This window comes from Nuphar pumila, chromosome 1 (assembly GCF_984573655.1).
Source record: "Nuphar pumila chromosome 1, dmNupPumi1.hap1.1, whole genome shotgun sequence".
Lineage (NCBI taxonomy): Eukaryota > Viridiplantae > Streptophyta > Magnoliopsida > Nymphaeales > Nymphaeaceae > Nuphar > Nuphar pumila.
Window position 1 is genome coordinate 72614842 of NC_143249.1, and position 21555 is coordinate 72636396.

The 21555-nt window shown below is 42.0% G+C and overlaps 1 protein-coding gene across 3 annotated transcripts in view; it reads left to right on the top strand.

Moving 5' to 3' along the window:
- Positions 1 to 21555, top strand: part of LOC149849024 (fanconi anemia group D2 protein) — a 131707-nt gene that overhangs the window by 104951 nt on the left and 5201 nt on the right. For all 3 annotated transcript variants that reach the window (XM_090013195.1, XM_090013198.1, XM_090013202.1), the window contains exons 27-30: positions 15974 to 16034; positions 16125 to 16180; positions 16271 to 16327; positions 16403 to 16523. In XM_090013195.1, the coding sequence (XP_089869321.1) occupies positions 15974 to 16034; positions 16125 to 16180; positions 16271 to 16327; positions 16403 to 16523 (295 nt within the window). The remainder of the gene's footprint in view (positions 1 to 15973; positions 16035 to 16124; positions 16181 to 16270; positions 16328 to 16402; positions 16524 to 21555) is intronic.

Below are 21555 nucleotides of genomic sequence, written 5' to 3' on the forward strand. Positions count from 1 at the left end.
CTAAAGGCAGCAGGCGGCCTCGGCCCTGCCTGCCGAAGGGATAACAGGGGCAGGGACCTCGTCCTTGCCAAAAATCCAAGGAGGCAGGGGCCCGACCCACGCCTATCGAGAATCAGAGCAAGCAGGGGCCTTGCCACTATCGATCTGATCATGCGGGTAATAGGGGCTTCACCCTTGCCTGATAGAGTACAGAGTGGCAGGGGCGAACACCCTGCTTGCCGAAACTCAGAAACGTTCACCCCTGTTTGTAGAAGATCGAGAGGCAGGGCCACAACCTCCCTAGCATGAACAGAGAGGCAGGGCGACTGCCTTGCTTGTCGGATGGTCTAAATGTCAGGGGCTTTGCCTCCTGCACGAGCAAGCTACGAGGAGACAAGAGCGAAGCCCCTGCCTGACAAGGTCCGAAGAGGGGGAAAAAAGGGCAAAGGCAGGGGCCGAATCCCCTAACAAGATCCGAGAGGCAGGGCAACAACCCTGCCTGGCATGAACAGAGAGGCAGGGCGTCTGCCCTGCTTGTCAGATTGTTCAAAAGGCAGGGGCCTCGCCCCTGCCCGAGGAAACTTCAAAGAGGCATGGGCTGAGCCCCTGCCTGACGAGGTTCAAAGAAGGGGGGGGGGGGTGGAACGACGACAGAGACATGGGGCGAACACCTGTCTGCCGCAGAGGAAGAGGGGTCAGAGTAAAAACCCTTGCTCGTTGACGACCGATGAAGCTGCAAGGTTCGTCGCCTCTGCCCGGTCGCCAGAAAAGCATGCGGTAGGGGCGAAGCCCCTGCTTGACGGTGCGAAGGTAGGCAATGGTTAAAGCCCTTGCCAAAAAAGGTTCAGACGACAGGGGCATTGGGCGTCGCCCCTGCCAGAAAGAGACAGGTGGTAGGAGCGGAGGGGGGGGGGGTCGCCGCTGCGACAAGAAGAGAAAGGGGGGAAGGGTTTCTCGAATGAGAAACCCTAACCCCCGACATCTTTAAATAGACTCGGTGTAATAACCTGGAAAAAAAATTTTATTCGGGTCGGACCTGGACCCAATCTGAGGCACCGCCTCTCGTGCCTTTAAGAGACAATGAGGCAAAGGGGGGAGGTTTCTCGAAACCTCCTTCCCCTCTGCCCTTTCACCGTCTCTCTCACCTTCTCTTACTATCTCGCTCTCTCGATTCTCTTACTTTCTCGACTCTCTCTCCCCGCCTACTTCCTTTGCGTTGCCGAGCACCACCACCGACGACCTCCCTCTTTCCGGCGAGCTCCCCTCCGGCGAGCTCCTTTCGGCAACCCCAGGTACGCATCCACCTCCCCTTTTTCTCTCCTTTTCACCTCTCGCTCCCTCGTCTCTCTTTCTCCCTCACTTCTCCATTGCGTAGGGAGGGGTCGAGCCGCCTTTCTGCTGCTCTAAATCGCAGGGGAGGGGCAAAGCCTTCTCTCTGTGACTCCTTTTAGCGAGGGAGGGGCCGAGCCCCTCCCTGCGCTGGGTTTGGTAAGGGAGGGGCCGAGCCCCCTCCCGTTGCCCTTTGGTTGCAAGGGAGGGGTCAAGCCCCTCCCTGCACCCTTATAGGTACGGCAAGGGAGGGAGTCGAGCCCCTCCCTGTTACGGCAAGGGAGGGGGCCGAGCCCCTCCCTACGCCCTCATTATTCAGGGGAGGGGCTGCGACCCTCCTAGCGACAGGGAAGGGGTGGAGCCCCCCTCCCTGTACCTCATGTATGCAAGGGAGGGGCTGAGCCCCTTCCCTGCGAAACCTTTGGCAGGGTTGGGGCCAAGCCCTTCCCTGTGCACTCATTTTGCAGGGGAGGGGCCGAGCCCCTCCCTGCACCCTCAGTTTGGCGGGGGAGCGGCCAAGCCCCCTCCCTTCGCCTTCTCCTTCTAGTAGGCAGGGGCGTCACCCCTTCCTCCGCTAATTTTGGCAGGCAGGGGCGAAGCCCCTTGCCTCCCCCCTTTTGTGGCTAACGGGCAGGGGCCTAACCCCTGCCTCTTTGCTTTTCGGCTGGAAGGGGCAGAGCCCTCTTCCTCTCCCCCGACATCAGGCAGGGGCTTCGCCCCCTGCCTGTTCGCATAATTGCCAGGCAGAGGACAAGTCCTTGCCTCCTTGCACGTTCGACAGACTGGGGCGAAGCCCCCTGCTTCCCCTTTGTTATTGACAGGACCTAGGCTCTCTTCTACTTTGTCAGGCAGGGGCGCAACCCTGCCTGCCCTCGCTTTCTGAGAGCAGGGATGCAACCCCCTGCCTCCTCGTAGTTTTGCTGACAGCAGGTTAGCAAGGGCTCGGAGCCCCTGCCCCTGCTTCTTACGTTGATAGCAGGTGCGCAAGGGCATAATGCCTCTGCCTCTGCTTCTTTCGGGACGATGGCTGCGCCCCTGACCTTCTATTTTTGGTGTAAGATCGTCACTTTTACACTCGTAGACGCCAGCAAGCTTGCAACTTCCCAAGGTAGGGGAAGATTACATGGAGGACTTGGACAATTGAATTGAGTTCAATTAAGTAAAAAGGGCAATTAAATAAATATATATACAAATATATATTTATACGGGTACACATTTAACTCAAGGACGCAGTTTTGCGATCCTTGTCCTTTACTTCTGTCATGTCTTTCCTTTGCCGTCGAGCTTTGCGCCCAGGCTCTTGCTTTTGCAAATATTTTGTTATTGCCTTGCTATTGCAGATGACGCTCATGTTTTCGCTCATTACACATGCTATAAAGGCATCCTCGTGGAGGATGCAAAGGCATTTACCTCTCTCTCTCTCTCTCTCTTGTGACAAGAGTTGAGTCGAGAGTTTGGCGATACATCATCATCTAAGGAGAGGGATACCTCGCAAGGATCCTGGCTCTTCGAGTACGCAATCCTGCAAAGTGGACCTAGGATTTTAGGGAGCTGCGCAAAAGCATCAAAGACTGCCCAAATCGAAGTATTTGGAAGAACGTGTTTTGGCTGGTTCTGTTCGTCTATTCGGCATGTCTCTGATAACTTCGAATTAGGGCTTGAGCGAACTTCTTAGTAGGGGTTCTGTTGAAAAACTCGTATTCTGTCTATCGAGGCCGGTATCGAGTCATGCGAGGCATGTAGATACCCCGATAACGGATGAGATTCGAGAAAATCACATGCCAGATGTTGACACAAGCAATTGACTGTTTTAAAAGATAAAGAATGTCAAAAGTAAAGTTTGAGAAACATTACATCTTTGTGAAACACTTTTGTTGAGGTTCCTGTTGAGGAACTACACCCCTTTCATCCTAGAGTATTTTTAGTCGTGCACTACATGTTAGTACTGCGATGATCGGATGAGACGGTCGTGCGACCTTGAATAGTGCTAAATGCACAATGCTGTAATCACATAATGTGGTAACTGATTAACTTTCACAGGCAAGATGCTCGAGTGATTGAAAGACCACAACATAGAATGAGACGTTAGTTAAGCAACCCCTAACGCACCCATTCGCTTCTTGTTGTCTGTCAAGGGAGAGGACAGAGCGGTACAAAATTCCAATGGATAGGTTTTTAACAACCACCCCACGGGTAAAGATTCGGCCTCCCCCGTCATTGAAGTTAGGAGAAGGGACTACCAGACATTATCTTAGGTGGTAGATCCCATTAACTTCTGCAGAAGTTGGATGTATCCGTGACACTGCTTACCTGCCTTTGGGGAATTCTCTCTCGGCTGAAAACCGTCCCCTTAGGAGCGGACTCAACTAGCTATTCGGGTTATTGAAAATACATAGAATAACAGACGCCTGAACTAGTTTCAGTTGTTTTTACGTTTTGCTTCCGCGTACCTGCAGGCCAGTAATATCGAAACATAAGTCTGTTCACACTGGTTGATGAGTTATAAGACTTTCGTGTGTTTTGGATACGTATTTTTTTGTCAAGTAAAACCTTATCGATGAAATTACGTATGACTTTGTGTGTCTCCGAGATTTTTATGATTATGATGCTTATGTTAGCATATAGGTGGATGACATGTCGCTCCGACAAATGATTAGTTTAGACTATTTAGGTGAATAATACATCACGCCTACATAGTTTTATTGCAGAGAATTGCGTTATGATTGCCTAAGTAAATATAGCATACCTGTATAACATGATTGATAAGTATCTTGAATTTGATTGAAATGTCTTGAAGATATATGCATGAGTTACACGCTAAAAAGGTCGAATACGATGTGCTTTGAGATAAGAATTGTGAATGCATATGATGATGCAATGATCTGAATTGTCTTACATGCATATATAACTTGAATCCTGTGAATTTAGCGAACTACGTAAGAGTTACATATGTTGATGTTTAGTCGATTCATATTATGTAATCTGCGTGTTCTCATGTGTATAGAACTCATGGTTTGTTTATGTATGCTTCGAGGTCTTATTTGAGGAATGCAATGTTCCTGGTGGCAATGATACGATGCGTAGTATTATATGCTTCTGTATGATGTGATCATGGAACCTTATTGGAGGAATGTGTGATCTTGTGATTTTGTTTTACCATGTACAGTGATTCAATGCATATTGCTGGTATGCATGCTTGTGCCCCGATTGGTGGCTATTGACCCCAAGAGCGGTCAATTGTTCGGAGCAGTCGATTGTATTGATACATGTATCACTGAGTATGGTATCTGTTGATGACCTGATCTCCAAAGGATTATTTGTGAGGGCGTGTATGATGAAGACCAGGTAACCGACTAGAGTGGTAGATTCTCTGTGAGGATGTACACTGTTCACGAGCGGGTAGCCACAAAGACGGTGAACTCCTGTGAGGAAGTGTATGGTCCAAGACCAGGTATACCATCTAGGGCGGTGATTCCTTGTGAGGTTGTACATTTCCCAGACCAGGTGATTCAGCATTGATTTTGTTAATTATAATAGTAGCTATCGACCCTAAGAGCGGTCATTTGTGTTGATGCGTGTATCGCAATAACTTTTATTGGATATGACATTTGATGAGGATCGAGTTCCTAAAGGATTCTCTGTGAGGGTATGTATGATTAAGACCAGGTGACCCAACTAGAACGGTAGAATCTCTGTGAGGATGTACGCTGTCCACGAGTGGGTAGCCGCAAAGACGATGAACTCCTGTGAGGAAGTGTGTTGTCCAAGACCAGGTATACCATCTAGGGCGGTAATTCCTTGTGAGGTCGTACATTTTTCCGGACCTAGCGATCTGACGTGGAACTTGTGATTTTGATTACTATAAAAAGTTATGGCGAGCTATGATGATCCCTTGAGATTGATTGGGATAGCCAGTTATAAATCTATAGTTTTGGCTTTCTGTTTTAGCATGACTACATGCAGGTCTCAGATGTGAGAATCAAATCTTTATTTATTTTAGATCATGTTTTGGACTTTCTTTAGAAGTGTGGGTTTTTTCTGAAAAATTATGATGCCTTAAGCGAGTCATAACAGGTGTCAGTTGGCCGCGTAAGGCCTAGATAGATGAGAATAAATTAAGGTTGTTCAGGACAAAGAGTTTGTTAGAAATAGTTAGTGCGACAAACGATGTCCTGATAATGATTAAATGTAGAGATCCCGTTCAAGGAATGAAAACATGCTTGTTGCGCAGTAGTTCACAGCTTAAGATCAAATGAATCGTCATGCTGCATTTGACAGTTACACTACTTACTTACTTTGAACTGCTTACTTGCTTGAACTACTTGTTTTGCATTGCTTACCTATTTAACTGCATATCTGCTTTAAACTGCTTAGCATACTGAATTAAATGTACTTAATTCAGTTTCTTGTAGTCACTCTTGTGCACCTACTAGTTTTTCGTGAAACTAACCCATTCTATGAGTACAGATGATGTTAAGGTACACCACGGGCGATGACGCGATTGCAAGATGGCTTCAAGATTTTCTCTTCCTGCTCTTAGCTTGCGTCCTGGACGTTTTTGGGTTTTGTAACGGATATTCCTTGGGATGTTCGAATTTTGTACTGTTTGGGAATTTCTTTTAATGAAAGTGGTTTTTCCAAGTGTTTTGCAAGTAACATGGATTGTGAGTTTTGGTTCTTTTAGCTAACGTGCCTAAAGTTGTCAGCTTGCTTTTTTAAATTTAATAAAAGAATAGTCTTCCGCTGATTTCATAAACAAAGTTTGAAGGAAAGAGATTTTCTTCTAGTCTCTTGCCTGTTTTCTGAAAGGTTCGCAAGTTCAAAATTTTGGAGCGTTACACTCGGGGGGGGGGGGTATACCCGGTTCGGGTCCGGACCCGACCTGGGTCCGACCCAAAAGTTTTTTTTCTCGTAGGTTTTATATCCTACCCTCTTTAAAATAATTTTGTCCGCGAAATTTTTATTGCATTCAAGATTCAAAGTACAAGTCAGGGTATTTCTCCCTAATATCAGCATCAAGCTCCCAAGTATATTCCTCAAATCCATGGTGCTGCCAGCGCACCTTGACAAGGGATATCGTCTTCGATCTAAGTACTTGGTCCTGACGATCAATGATCGCCACCGGTCTTTCCTCGAACGTCAGGTCCCCTCAAATGTCTACATCATCATAGTGAATGATGTGTGATGGATCGTGAAGGTACTTCCTTAGCATGGACACGTGAAAAATGTTATGAATCTGTGCATATTGAGGAGGCAGTGACACGCGGTAAGCTGCCTCACCAATCTGCTTTAAGATTTCGAACGACCTAACATATCTGGGATTCAACTTTTCGTTTTTCCCGAATCGAAAGATGCTTTTCGTCGGTAAAACCTTCACAAAGACCATATCTCCTGTCGAGAAAAAGTTCTCGACGTCGACGATCGACGTAGCTCTTCTGCCGACTTTGCGCAGTGCGGAGTTGCTCGCGAATCATCTGCACCTGCTAAGTGTAGTTGCTAAGTGTAGTGCTATTAGCACTAGCGGTGAATCTAGCTTTCGTTCGCCTACTTCATCCTAGTGAACAGGTGAACGACAAGGCCTTCGGTACAGTGCCTCATACGAGGCCATCCCGATGCTAGCGTGATAGCTGTTGTTTTACGCGAACTCAGTCAGACTGAGGTGATAATCCCATTCTCTTTTCCTGTCCATCATGCAAGCTCAAAGCATGTCCTCTAAGGTTTAGATTGTACGCTCAGACTGTCCGTCAGTCTGGTGATGAAAGGCAATGCTGAATTTCAACTTAGTGCCCAAGGCCAACTGAAGCTGCCCCCAAAATCTCGAGGTGAACCGCGGATCGCGATCAGAAATAGAGACCGAAATACCGTGTAGTCTCACAATCTCTCGGATATAAAGATCTGTCAAACTGTTCAGTGACTGACTGCGACAAATAAGCAGGAAATGAGCCGATTTGGTGAGTCTATCAACGATCATCCAAATCGCATTGTGCTTCTTTCGCGTTCTCGGTAGACCAACAATGAAGTCTATGGTGATGTCTTCCCACTTCCATTATGGGATTTTCATCTGCTGCATCATTTTACTGGGCCTCTGATGCTCGATCTTGATCTGCTGGTAGGTCAAGCACTTTGAGACGTACTCAGTCACATCTCGCTTCATGCCATTCCACCAAAAACTTCGTTGTAGGTCCTTGAATATCTTTGTACCACCCGGATGGATGGTGTATCTGGATTTGTGCGCTTCTGCCAAAATATCGTCCCTCAAAATAGGGTCGTTTGGGACCCAAATGTGACCCCTCAACCATATGCCTCCATCTTCTACAAGACGGAAATGAGTAGCGTCTTGCAATGCTTGGGCCCTCAACGTTTTGTAGTGTGCACCACACTTCTGCCCGGCAACGATCCTTGCGAGTAGTTCAGACTGAACTACCATGTTCGACAATCTGATCGAACACCGTGTACTAGCAACCGGTTCCCAGGAGATCAGATCCTCGATCAGTCTTCACCCAACGTAGAGTAGGTTACCAAACCTCCCGAAGACTTGCGACTGAGGGCGTCTGCCACAACGTTTGCCTTTCTTGGGTGGTAGGAAAGGGTGAAGTCGTAATCTTGAGGAATTTTAGCTATTCGGATGTGAAATGTGTTAAAACCCGATCAAATGGATTTGAGTCAATCGGATATATGATCCCAACCTGTATCATTGACATCTCTATCATTAACATGGCATCTCCAACATGCTCCTCAAACTGTGCATGGTTAACCACCATTGATGGTTCATCTTTTAATTCCAATGTTGTGAGCTAGGTAATGCCTTGGTAAATAAGTTTGCTGCCTGAAGATCATAAGTGGCAAATTTAGGGAGAATCTCGTGGTCTTCAACTTTTTCTTGAACAAAGTGTTTTGATAATTTTTAACATATTTAGTTTTCCCATGCCACCATTAGGATTGGTGGAAATTGCAAAGATGCTATGTTTTGCCATGAATCAAAACTGATTTTTGAGCATGCAATATCTCAACTTTTGCTAGATCATGAAACTAGATGAGGTAAAGAGAAAAGAGGGAAACAAAATGAAGACCAAAATAAATGCTCTCTCATGACACAACTTATTGTTGTTAAGGATTTTGGTCTAGTTTGTCAGAATACGCAACAAAAGGTGGATTCAGATAATTTCTGTTTGGTTGCATATACACGACTATCCATCATATGCCCATGATTTACTATAAATCTTTTTGATGCATTCATATGGCTAATAAAAGGAGAGCATGCATAAAACATGATTAGATGAATACAACAAACTAGGCCTATTAGAGCTCAAATAATGTAATGCTTCATTCTATTTTGATTCTTTTTTTTTTCTCATTGTCAACCAATCTAGTGTGCAAAAAGAAAAATGTTTTGGCTAGTTCAGGTCAGTTGATCACTGATTCCATTTTCTTGAAGATCTAGTGCATAGTTGTTCTGCCTTAGAACTAGGATCTTTCTTCTACTGATTTGATCACCAAGGAAAAACTTATATAATTCCAAACTTACGTTTAAATTTTTGTTTAACAGCCTTATATGTTTATTCTTGCTTGATTATCATTGTATCATCTTAAAAAAAAAAGATTCTTTTGAATCAATATTCACAAGAGTAATTTGTGTGACTCTTAATGAAAGCAAGTGATCTCACCACAATGCTAAATCTATCAAACCATTTATAAAAGCTTGTTTGAGTAAATAAGTGGCCTTTTTAAATGTACATTCTTATCTTGTGGATCTCTCATTTCTAACCAGGAAATTGCCACCACAAAATTCATTTTTATGTCTTGTTGACAATGACATACATTCTACCCATAAGTAATTGCTGAAGAAAGGATAATTAGAATAATGCCCGTCCTTACTATGGTACTGAAAGTGTCATCAAAGTCAAATTCCTACTATTTGCATAGCTTTTTGCTTCAAGGAGAGGATTGACCTCTCCATGTTGTTGTCGGGCTTGTAATTAATTCTATAGATCCATTCATGTTCAACCACATTTTTGCCTACGGCTCTATTGTCTACATCCCATATGTCTCACTAATGAAGTGCGTTAATCTCTTGATTCACCACCTCTATCCATGTGGATGCTCACAATCATGAAAACGGTGAGTTTTTATCTTTTTTAAGCTATGTTAGATGGGCAATTATACCACCTTGAAGTTCGGTGTTGTATATGGCTGAACACCGAGACTGATACTGATAAGGCAGTGTTAGACACTTTGAGGTATGTTTGGACATGAGAGAGAGAGAGAGAGAGAGAGAGAGAGAGAGAGAGAGAGAGAGAGAGAGAGAGAGACTCCCTAATTTCACTAGATAATTCAGCAATTAGTTCATTTCTGTAGGAACTAGCAGCAACCCTCCCTAATTTCACTAGATAATTCAGCAATTAGTTCATTTCCGTGGGAACTTGCAGCAATCTCTGAAGTCTAGCTCTATTCCTTCTCCCTCCAATATGATTATTTGTTCAACTGCAGTATGTTCCTTCTTAAAATCCAACTTTTGTCATGCTATAATGGAAAATAAGTGTTGCATACATACATGCAATATGTGGGAAGGTTCAAGCAAGTAGATGATGCATTCAAGCTTCCTTCCATGTTTCATGTATCTCTCTAGTACATGTTAACCTACACGTGTTCATTTCTACAGCCTACTTTCAGCTTCATTTCTATATGCATAGACATATCAATGAAAGTAACTATGTCTACAAGTATGATCTTGTGGGCCACATCCTTGCTAGTTTGCCTGGCAATTGGAATCTTGATTGGTATTATCTTTTTAATTCAACTCATATCTGTGCAAAATGTCAAGCTATATCCGGCCTCCCATTTATTTTTTTCTTAAGTTTTCTATATTGAGAGCTTGTGGCTAAGTAGGTTTCATGAAGAAGCATCTGCAACAATTCAGTATGACTTGATAAATGTTGAGATTAAGAGGTTTAAGTTTAAGTTTTCTTAAACATAGGTTATTTTGATATTTCTTGTTTAATAAGGGACTTGTATGTAATTTGTTAGTTTGGCCTCTCTGTATTTAACATAGAGATTAGCCCTAATCAAAGTGAAAGAGTCTCTCAGCAGACATCTTTTCTCTCTCTCTCTCTTGCCTCGGTTCTCTTGTTCCTTCGTCCAGTCACTACATGGTATCAGAGCTGCTGGATCTCTGGAGCCTGATAACGTAAACAAGAGCCTCATAGCGTGAACAGGCGGCGTAAACAGGTGTGGTCAAATTTTTTTATTGTTCTGTCCATTGAAGTGCATAGATCTGATCACAGATCTAATGTCTGACTAAAGTCAGGACATAGATCTGTAATCAGATCTACAGATCGATGAGTGTTGCATCTGGATCGACTGCAGCGTGGTTGTGTGTTACGGCAGAGTGGTTCTTCTTATTGTCATGCCGAAAAAAAAAAATTAAATTTATTCTTTGTGGAAGCTGCGGTGAATATTCTGTTTCGTAGTTGCTGAAATCTGATCAGAAAAAAAAGAAAGTCGTATTTGACGTGTTGACGCTGTTCTGCTTTGCTTGAATTTAAATCTGATCATGTACCAGGAAGTCGTGATTGACGTGTTCTGTTTTTTTTAATGTATGTTTATGATCTGATTTTCCCATTGTGTTTGATGTGGGTTAAATAGTCGTATGTGGTCCTGGAATCTGCTGAGATATAATCGTGAAACAGACTGTTTTCTGAATCAGCTATTGTGATTTGGGTTGAAAAGTTGTGCGTGGTCGTGAAATCTGTTGACGCTTGATCACATGCTGTTTTCTGCATCAGCTATTATGATTTGGGTTGGAAAATTGTGCGTGGTCGTGGAATCTGTTGATGCATGATCGTGGAACATGTTGTCGTGATCTTGGTTGACGTGTGCTCATAAAACACGCTGTCCAAGAGTTTAAATCTGATTATTTTTTCCCTTGCAGCCGTATTAGCATCAAATATTTCATATCCTATTAAGCTCTATTCAGTATGGGTGAAGCTTTGAAATTTGACTCCAAAATTGAGGCTACTGGAGAGTATAAGGCTTTTGTGAACCTCTTCTCGTATGGTTCATCTGTGAGGTTGAATGAAACAAATTATGCCAGGTGGTCCAGAACTTTTATGATGTCGGTATCTGGACATCGTAGAAAATATATTTTACTAGAAACTGAACCTGATGAAAAGGTGAGAAAATACAGTACTTGGGACGAAGATAATGACATCATTATGTCATGGATCATGAATAGTGTAGAACCGCATATTGCAGATGGTCTAATTTACTACAATACAACAAAACAAATGTGGGATAACCTTCGAGATATGTATTCTCAAGAAACTAATGTGAGTCGTATCCTGCAAGTCGAACAGGAGATATATAATCTGCAACAAGGAGATCAGACCTTGGCTCAGTATTATGCCTCTGTTAAGGCAACGCTCGAAAGACTCAATGCCCACAGGCCTCTGTGCTGTTCGCAGCAAAAGGATCATCAAGAACAGACCATGGTAGCTTGATTTCTCACAGGTTTATCTTCAGAATTTTCGGTTGCAAAAGTACAAATGTTGACGGGATCCGATGAACCTAATCTTGCTGATGCATACAATCGTCTAAGTAGACTTGCAACCTCTCTTCCACAATCTCACCCTGTGTCCCAATCATCTGCTTTAGCTGTCTCATCTGGTTATGGGCGTGGAAATATTCAGAATATCAGAGGACGAGGTTGTGGCAGAGGTATGAGAGGTAGAGGAAAACTTCAATGTACATTCTGTGGAAAATATGGATATTTAGAAGATCGGTGCTGGGATAAGCATGGCCGGCCAACTCCTTCTTCATCAAAGTCAAATGCTCCAAAAGCAAATGTTACTACACTAGCAAATGCACATGATAATACCTCTGCAAGTAACAGTATCACCCTCAGTTGAGCAGAATATGATGAGCTGATAGCTCTTCGCCCTTCGAGCTCCTCCTCTCATGTAGCTGGTGTGGCTTACGCAACTGGGAATCATCTTCATCTGAATGATAGTAAGTGGATTATTGACTCTAGTGCATCCAGACACTTGCGTGGAAATTCACTTTACTTTTCAGATCTAAAGGATATTATTGGTCATCGAGGAGTCTCATTAGCCGATGGGAGTTCCTCACCAGTTGTTGGTCAGGGAAATATTTCTATATCCTCCTCCTTACAGTTGAAAAATGTTTTTCATGCTCCCTTATTTCCTCAAAGTTTACTCTCTATTAGTCGTCTTACCAAAGAACTAAACTGTAAAGTGATATTTGAACCAATGAGTTGTCATTTTTAGGATTTGCTGACGGATAAGAAGATTGGTGGAGGCTATGAAGAAATAGGAGTCTACTACCTACATCATCCAATGGGTAATGTTTATGCTGCAGTGGAACACTCATCCAGTCCTGTTCAGTGGCATCGTCGTCTCGGTCATCCTTCATTGTCAAAGCTTCGTTATGTCTTTTCTCAAATTCCTTCTACTACATCGTTTCAGTGTGAAGCATGTCAGTTGGACAAGCATCATCAAAGTTCGTTTCCTTCGAGTCAGAGTCAGTCCAGTCATAAAGTTTTTGAACTTCTTCATGCAGATGTATGGGGTCCTAGTAAGATTCCTACTAGGACTCAGTGTCGATATTATCTTGTTATTGTTGATGATTTTTCTAAGTTGTCGTGGGTGTTTTTAATAAAAGAAAGATCTGAAGTTCCAAGTATTATCAAATCCTTAATTCTTGAAATAAAAACTCAGTTTGAATCTGTTGTCAAGATTGTTCGCACTGATAATGCTCTTGAGTTTAAATCAAAAGCCCTGTTACAATTCTACCAAGATCATGGCATTCAACCCCAAACTACCTGTGCCTATTCATCTCAACAAAGTGGTGTGGCTGAGCGTAAACACAGGCACCTGCTTGATGTCGCACGGACCCTTATGATACAATCCATTGTTCCTGCGGTATATTGGGGTGATGCGATTATCACTTCTTGTTATCTGATCAACTGCATGCCTTCATCCTCTATGCGAGATCAAATTCCATTGCATATCCTAAAACCTAATGCCCCACTCTTCTCTTTCTCACCTAAAATATTTGGATGTGTTTGTTTTGTACACAAACTTGGCCCTGATCGTGATAAATTAGCTGCTCAAGCTACAAAATGCATATTTATAGGTTATCCCAAAAATCAAAAGGGATATCGATGTTATGATCCAATTTCTCGCTGAGAGTATGTCAGTGCGAATGTATCTTTCTTGGAATTCATTCTATATTACTCTAATACTGGTTCCCAAATGCAAGTTGATCCAGCTAAGTCTTTTCCATTACCTATACCTCCTTTTTCGTTGGAATCTGTGCCCTCTTTACCGAACCAAACTTCATCTTCTTCACGATTTCATAATCCTTCATTGGCATATGTGCGTAGAGCTCCACCATCTCTAGTGCCTTCATCTTCTTCTTCTCCTGAGGTAAGTACTACTGACAACAGTGATCTTCATGATGATGATAACAGGCCAATCGCTGTACGGAAGGGGAAACGACAATGTACCTTGTATCCTATATCTAACTTTGTGTCTGATGTCAGAATTGGAAATCAGATGAAAGCTTTTATGTCAGCCTTATCTGCTGAAACTATTCCTTTGAACTATCAACAGGCAGAGCTAGATAACAGGTAGAAGCTGGCTATGCAAGAAGAAATAGATGCTTTATTGTCTCATCATACATGGGATCTAGTTGATTCTCCAGTGGATGCTGACATTGTTGGGTGCAAATGGGTATATACAATAAAGTACAAATAGGATGGTTCTATTGAAAGGTACAAGGCCAGATTAGTAGCAAAAGGGTATACTCAGACTTATGGCATTGATTTCTTTGAAACTTTTTCTCCTGTTGCACGGATGGGCACCATTCGTATTGTTTTCTCAGTAGTTGTTCATCATGGTTGGAGATTGTGTCAATTAGATGTGAAAAATGCATTTCTATATGGGGATCTCTCTGAGACAATTTACATGCAACAACCTCCTGGATTCAAGGTTGAGGGGGAGTGTTAGAAGGTGTCTAGATTGAGAAAGGCGATATATGGCTTGAAACAAAGTCCGCGTGCATGTTTCAAAAGTTGTTTCAAGTAATGTCAAATTTTGGCTTTAATAGGTCTGCGGCAGATCATACATTATTTATCAAGAAAACTAACTCAGGCATAGTTGTGATGGTGGTATATGTGGATGACATCATTCTTACCGGAGATGATGTGAAAGATATTGAAACTACAAAGGCTCATCTTCAAAAACACTTTGTTACAAAAGACCTTGGTTCACTTAGATATTTTCTGGGTATAGAAGTTGCCCGGAGCCGTGAATGGATGATTTTGTCTCAACGGAAGTATGTTCTTGATTTATTAAAGGAAACTGGAATGTTGGGAGCTAAACCAACAAATATTCCCATAGACCATAAAGTTCAGTTGTTTGAAGAAGGGTCGAAACCGGTTGATAGCAAAAGCTATCGCTCTCTAGCAGGGAAACTACTATATGTAACTGTGACCAGGCCTGACATTGCTTTAGCAGTAAGCAAAGTTAGCCAATTTATGGACAAACCAACTGAGGTACACTGGGATGCAACTATAATGATTCTTAGGTATTTAAAATCCTCTCCTGGAAAAGGGTTATTATTCAAGAAGGTGAAACCCTCGAGATAATGGCTTACTCTGATGCTGATTATGCAGGATCTGTAGTGGATAGAAAATCTATCACAGGATTCTGTGTGTTTTTGGAAGATAACCTAATTTCATGGAGAAGAAGCAAAATGTGGTTGCTAGGTCGAGTGCAGAATCAAAATATAGGGCTATGGCCCAAACAACTGCTGAATTAATGTGGGTTCGTACTGCTCTAAATGATCTTCAGGTGAAGGTTTCCTCTCCTATGACCATGATGTGTGATAACAAGGCTGCCACATATATAGCGAACAATCCGGTCTTTCATTAGAGGACAAAGCATATTGAGGTTGATTGCCACTATGTAAGAGATATGATTCAAGCTGGTTATATCACTACCAAATATCTAAAGTCGGAGGACCAAGTTGCAGATATGTTTACTAAGCTTCTTGCTAGACCAAATTTCTCAAAATGCTCTGACAAGCTGAGCATGATTGATATCTATGCTCCAGCTTGAGGGGGAGTGTTGAGATTAAGAGGTTTAAGTTTAAGTTTTCTTAAACATAGGTTATTTTGATATTTCTTGTTTAATAAGGGACTTGTATGTAATTTGTTAGTTTGGCCTCTCTCTATTTAACATAGAGATTAGCCCTAATGAAAGTGAAAGAGTCTCTCAGCCGACATCTTTTCTCTCTCTCTCTGTCTCTCTCTCTTTCTCTCTCCTGCCTCGGTTCTCGTGTTCCTTCTACCAGTCGCTACAATAAATAATTGGCTTGGTTCTTGTAAATTGAAAATATATAATGTTTATCTGCTTTAGATAACATCTGGGCAAGCAATACCTAATTGAGATTTCCATTTGTTGGCGTATCCTCATTTTCGAATGGTTTATCAATTGACTCCAGTCATTTTTGTTTTCTACAAGAACCTTCCTAGTACATTGAAATTCAATCACTATTACCATCAAAAGTATTGACTGGATTCACTGAATGCCTTCTGGCTTCATGGAAAGTAAAGATTTCACATATCCTTGTTTTGTCTAATCAGGTGAACATACATGCCATGGCTGTTAAATATGGTGGAAAATTTGTGGACTCCTTTCTAAAAGGTTGGTCAATTTCCATAATCTGCTGTTTGGATAGATAAAACGTAGAAAGTTAATTGTTCAAAGCACTAAATTGTGTAAAACATTTTCCAGCTTTTGGTTTCCTACAGATCCATTTTGAGGTGCACAATGAAGTCATCATTCAAATGGTAAATGCTATTGACGAGTGTTAGTTCCACCTTATTCTGGTTCATTTTTTTGTTTACTTAACTGCACTATGGGTTCCTTTCAATATTCAGGTCAAGGAGCTTCAGAAGGCCACAAGAACCATACAAACCATTTGCTCTGAGGCCAAGGTCAATCTTGATCACCATGCTAGTTTCTCACAAAATTTCTGAAACGTTAATGTAAAATCTGTTATTGTTGTTCAGGTATCAAAGAGGACAATGATCACTAGCAAGATCCCTTATACAAAGAGGTCAATGGAGCGCTTCCTATTCAATGTAAAGGCTCTTCTCCACAGCACTTCAAATGGGTGCTCCTTTTGGATGGGTATGTGTTTTTTTGTTCCTAGGAAAAGCTATTCTTTAACAAGTCCTCAGATTTGCAAAACCATCATGTGACTATGCTTATGTACTTTTCTAACCAAAATTATTGTTGGTTTGGTCATCTTATTGCACTAGCCATGACAAGAAACTGAAATTATTGTTGGTTTGGGAGTAGCTCCCTACACCAATCCATTGAACAAGAATGGACATACATAGCGCATCTGATAGGGAAAAAAAGGCTGCCTGGGAGCCTTTAGTCGCGGTCATAACTGTAAGATTGTGCCCACCGTCGTTGGGTTGGTGCAAAGAAGGGAGAAGACGCCTGTGAGAGAGAAGGAGGCTGCGGCAATGAGTGGTACAATCCTCTCGAAACAGGATCGTGCCCTATATGTTATACTTATATTAAAATTAGATTGGGTCTGGATATTACATTATATTACATTAGATTCAGACCCTATACAAACAATAGAATAAATATATGGATTTTGGGTCCAGATCCAAACCCATAATAGGTACAATGATACAACGATCTAGTCAGTCTTAATATCCTCCCTCAAGTTGTGCATGGTCATGCACCATAGACAACTTGCTCTTTAAGAACCAAAATTGTATGTTGGTAAGACCTTTAGTGAACAAATCCGCCACCTGATCAGCCGTCCGAATATAAGCAGGTTCAACTTCCTTGTCTTCTACTTTTTGCCGAATAAAATGTTGATCAATCTCTATATGCTTTGTACGGCTGTGATGAATAGGATTGAAGGAAATCTGGATGGCACTCTGCTTATCACACAAAAGAGTAGTGGGTAGAATGGTTTCTCCTAATTCTACCAAAAGATGTCTCAGCCATGTAACCTCTACTGTAGCTGCTGCCATAGACCTATACTCAGCCTCTGTACTGGATCGTGCAACTGCACGCTGTTTCTTGCTACTTCCATGCTATTAAGTTTTCATCAATAAAAACACAATAGCCAGACACTGACCTTCTGTCATCTGGATCTCCAGCCCAATCAGCATCTGCATACACAATTAGTCTATGTTGCTCTCCTTTGGTCTTAGATTGATGATAAACTAAGCCATCCCCAAGTGTTCCTTTTAAGTACCGAAAAATTCTCTTGATAGCATTCATATGTTCTGTGCGTGGATCATGCATAAATTGCGAAACTTGATTCACTGCATACACAATATCAAGTCTAGTGAAAGTGAGATATTGAAGCATACCCACAAGGCTGCGATATTGTTTGGGATCTTCATATGCCTCCCCATCTAGAGCACTGAGTTTATGATTCAATACACTAGGAGTGGACAAAGGTTTACAATCCTTCATACCTGCCTTATCCAGTAAATCCAAGGTATATTTGTCTTGAGTTAGCGAAAGATATCTATCCCGCCGGTCTACTTCAACCCCCAAGAAATAACGCAGAACCCCCAAATCTTTCATCTTAAACTTTCGACTCAAGAGAGTCTTTGTAACTTCTATATGTTCATCAGAATTCCCAGTGATAATAATATCATCTACATACATGAGAAGTAAAGTATTGACCTGACGTTCTCGAAAAATGAATAAGGAATGATCGAGATAAGATCGAATGAATCCATGTCGTTGAACTTCGACAGAGAAGCTATCAAACCAAGAACGAGAGGCCTACTTTAGCCCATAGATGACTCTTCGTAATTTACAAACATGAGTGTTGGGACTGCATTCTGCATAACCAAGGGGTTGCTCCATATACACTTTTTCTATCAGACTGCCATGCAAAAATGCATTTTTGACATCGAGCTGACTGAGAGTCCAACCATACTGAACCGACAAAGATAAATTTAATCGAATTGTTCCCATCTTGACCACTGGGCTTCTCATCATAGTCTTGCCCATACTCTTAAGTAAAGCCTTGGGCTACAAGTCTCGCCTTGTAGCGTTCAATGGATCCATCAGGTTTGTACTTGATCTTATAGACCCATTTAGAACCTACAACATTTTTGTTTGAGGGTCTAGGGACAATCTCCCAAGTTCCACATTCATGCAAGGCTTCTATCTCCTCATTCATGGCTTCATTCCACTTGGTTGACATGTATGCATTCGAGAAGCGGACAGGTTCATCTTGCTTTTCAATCTGAGAAACAAATAATTGCAGATCTGTAGAGAAGTTATAATTGACCCATCTCTCAATAGGATGGCGAATTCTTCCAGTTCGTCTGGGTTGCACATCAATTGGCTGATCATTATTCTTGTTTCGTCGTACATAGACGATTCCTTGAAATTTTGCGGCATCTGAAGTAGATATGCTAGGAACCTGCACATTTCTCAATTCTTCCATCTGAGGTTCAATACCGGTCTCACTCGGTTCAACAGGTGGTGTGATCTGAGGTTCAATACCAGTCTCACTCGGTTCAACAGGTGGTGTGTGACATGTGGAAGCATCATATGTCTCTTTCTGGTTAAGCAACTTAGTGGCAAGCCACGGCTGGTACCACTCAACAGCCTCGTTGTGTCCATCTACACTTCTTGAGTGCTGAACAATGGTTTCATCAAACACAACATTTCGTGAGACTCTGATGCGATGAGTGATGGGGTCATAGCATCAATACCCTTTGTATTGGTCAGCATATTCCACAAACTTGCACACACATGCCTTGTCTTGAAACTTATTTCATTGAGAGCTATCAATATGAACGTAACATATACAACCAAACACTCGCAACTCATTATAATCGGGTTGAATCCCGAAAAGAGCAAAATAAGGGGATTGGTTCTTTAGCAATGTCATGGGTAGACGATTTATGATATACACAACTGAGTGGAAAGCCTCAGTCCACAAACTCACGGGAATGTGAGTGTCATGCAACATACTAAAGGCACTTTCTACAATGTACCGATGTTTTCTTTCCACCACACCATTTTGTTGTGGTGTATGTGGGCAAGATATACGATGACTTATTCCATTATCTTGAAGAAATTCAGTAAATTTCTTTGATAGATACTCACCTCCTCCATCACATTGAAAATGCTGAATTTTAGATGAGAATTGATTACAGACTGAAGCGAAAAATGAACGAAAGAGTTTGAATACTTCAGATTTATGTTTCATAAAATAAATCCAAGTATATCTGGACTAGCTATCAATAAAGGTTACGTAATAGCGACTACCGGATAAAGAAGATTGTGGGGCAGGACCCCAAACATCAGAATACACAATTTCAAAAGATACTAAAGCTCTTTGATTTATTGAATTTAAAGGAAGAACATGACTCTTGCATATTTGACAACTGGAACAAAGTGAAGTATCAGACTCAACACTCAGACTAGACTCTGGAACAAGTCCACTCGACACAAGTTTCTTAATGAAGGAACCATTACAATGACCCAAACGATGATGCCAAATCTCTGGCTTATTACACTGAGATAAACTAAAACAATCTTTAGACGACACTGGCTGAACGACGGATGAATTTGATGAAGCACCACGAACAGAAGAAGAAGAAAGTTCCTTGAGGATATACATGTTTCCTTGTCGTTCTCCTTCAACGAGCGTCTTCTTCGTGAGAAGATCCTTGACACATACAGAAGGAGTGAATTTAACAGAAGAATTAGTATCATCAACAAGTTTAGAGACAAAGACAATATTCTTGACAATACTTGGAGAATGATAGACATTGGACAAATTTAGAGAAGAATTAGGGAGGGAAATGTTAACATTTTCAGTGTGAGATTTAGAGTAAAGAGTACCATCTACAGTTTTAATATGAAAATTTCCGCGATAAGGAACATGTTTTAAAATCTTACCGACATCACCTGTCACATGTGCTGCAGCCCCAGAATCAATGTACCAGGTTCCTTGCTCATTCTGCTTGAAGCTTAAACTTGAAAAGCAGATATCAGAAGATTCTTCACATTATCCTTTTCATCATCCTTCGAGTCTTTTCCTATTCTTCCTCTGTGAGAGGATTCTGCACCATTGAATTTTCCCTTGTTCTGTGGATTGAACCAACAATTAGCTTTGATGTGCCCCCTTTTGTTGCATTGAAAACATGTTGGTATGTTTCTAGAGCTCTGATTCCCTGGAAAAAAATTAGGTGATACGTTGGGCGTAGGCAATAATCCTCGTCCTCCTTGACTATTCTTTCTCTGTCCACATCCACCTCGAAAGCCTCCACGTCCTCGTCCTGACATCATCCCTGTAACCAATACATCATGGTGGCTGGAGTGCATCTCTTCTCCTCGAATAGTAACTTTATATTGTAATAGCTTCGCGCAAAGATCCTCAAAACCTGGTAAAGAAGGAAGGCATAGGAGTGATGTGACCAACATGTGATAATCAGATCCAAGACCATTTAGTGCCTGTTGAACTTTCTCTTTGTTAGGAATTTCACGGCCCACCATGGCGAGTTGATCAGTGATGGTCTTGACTTTATTCATGTACTCTGTGACTAACTAGTTTTCCTTCTTTAAGAGCTGAAATTCTTTCTTCAAATGTAAGATTCTGGCCTCTGAAATCTGTGAATAGGTTTGCGCCAACCTCTGCCATAGCTCCATAGCGGAGCATTCGTCGGGAATGCCCACTAATACCTCTTGGGAAAGAGTAGAAGTAATATATGCCACAACCGCCTGATCCTTTCTCCTTCATACTGTGAATTCTGAATTACGAACCAATTTGTTGGAAACCTCCCCTTTATCATCTCTCTTCTCTTGCAAAACAAACTCTGGTGGTGTAGGGACAGTTCCATCAAGATATCCAGAGAGATCCAAACTCCTAATAAAAGGCAATATTTGCCTCTTCCAAGTTAAGTAATTCGAGTATGTGAGTTTCTTGGAAATAAGTTGACCAAGGAAGTTAGATGGAAGAGAAGGAGAATCCATGAAGGAAATAAGAATAAATGGAATTGAAGAACGGGGAATATATCAACAAGACAGTCCCACAAGTTAGAGAAACAATTGGTGTTCACGACCTTTTTTTTTTTTTTGGAACGGGTCACTGCTTCTCGAATACCTTTAGTGGACTGCACAATTAATACTGGTCAGAAGCTCCACAGATTATCGC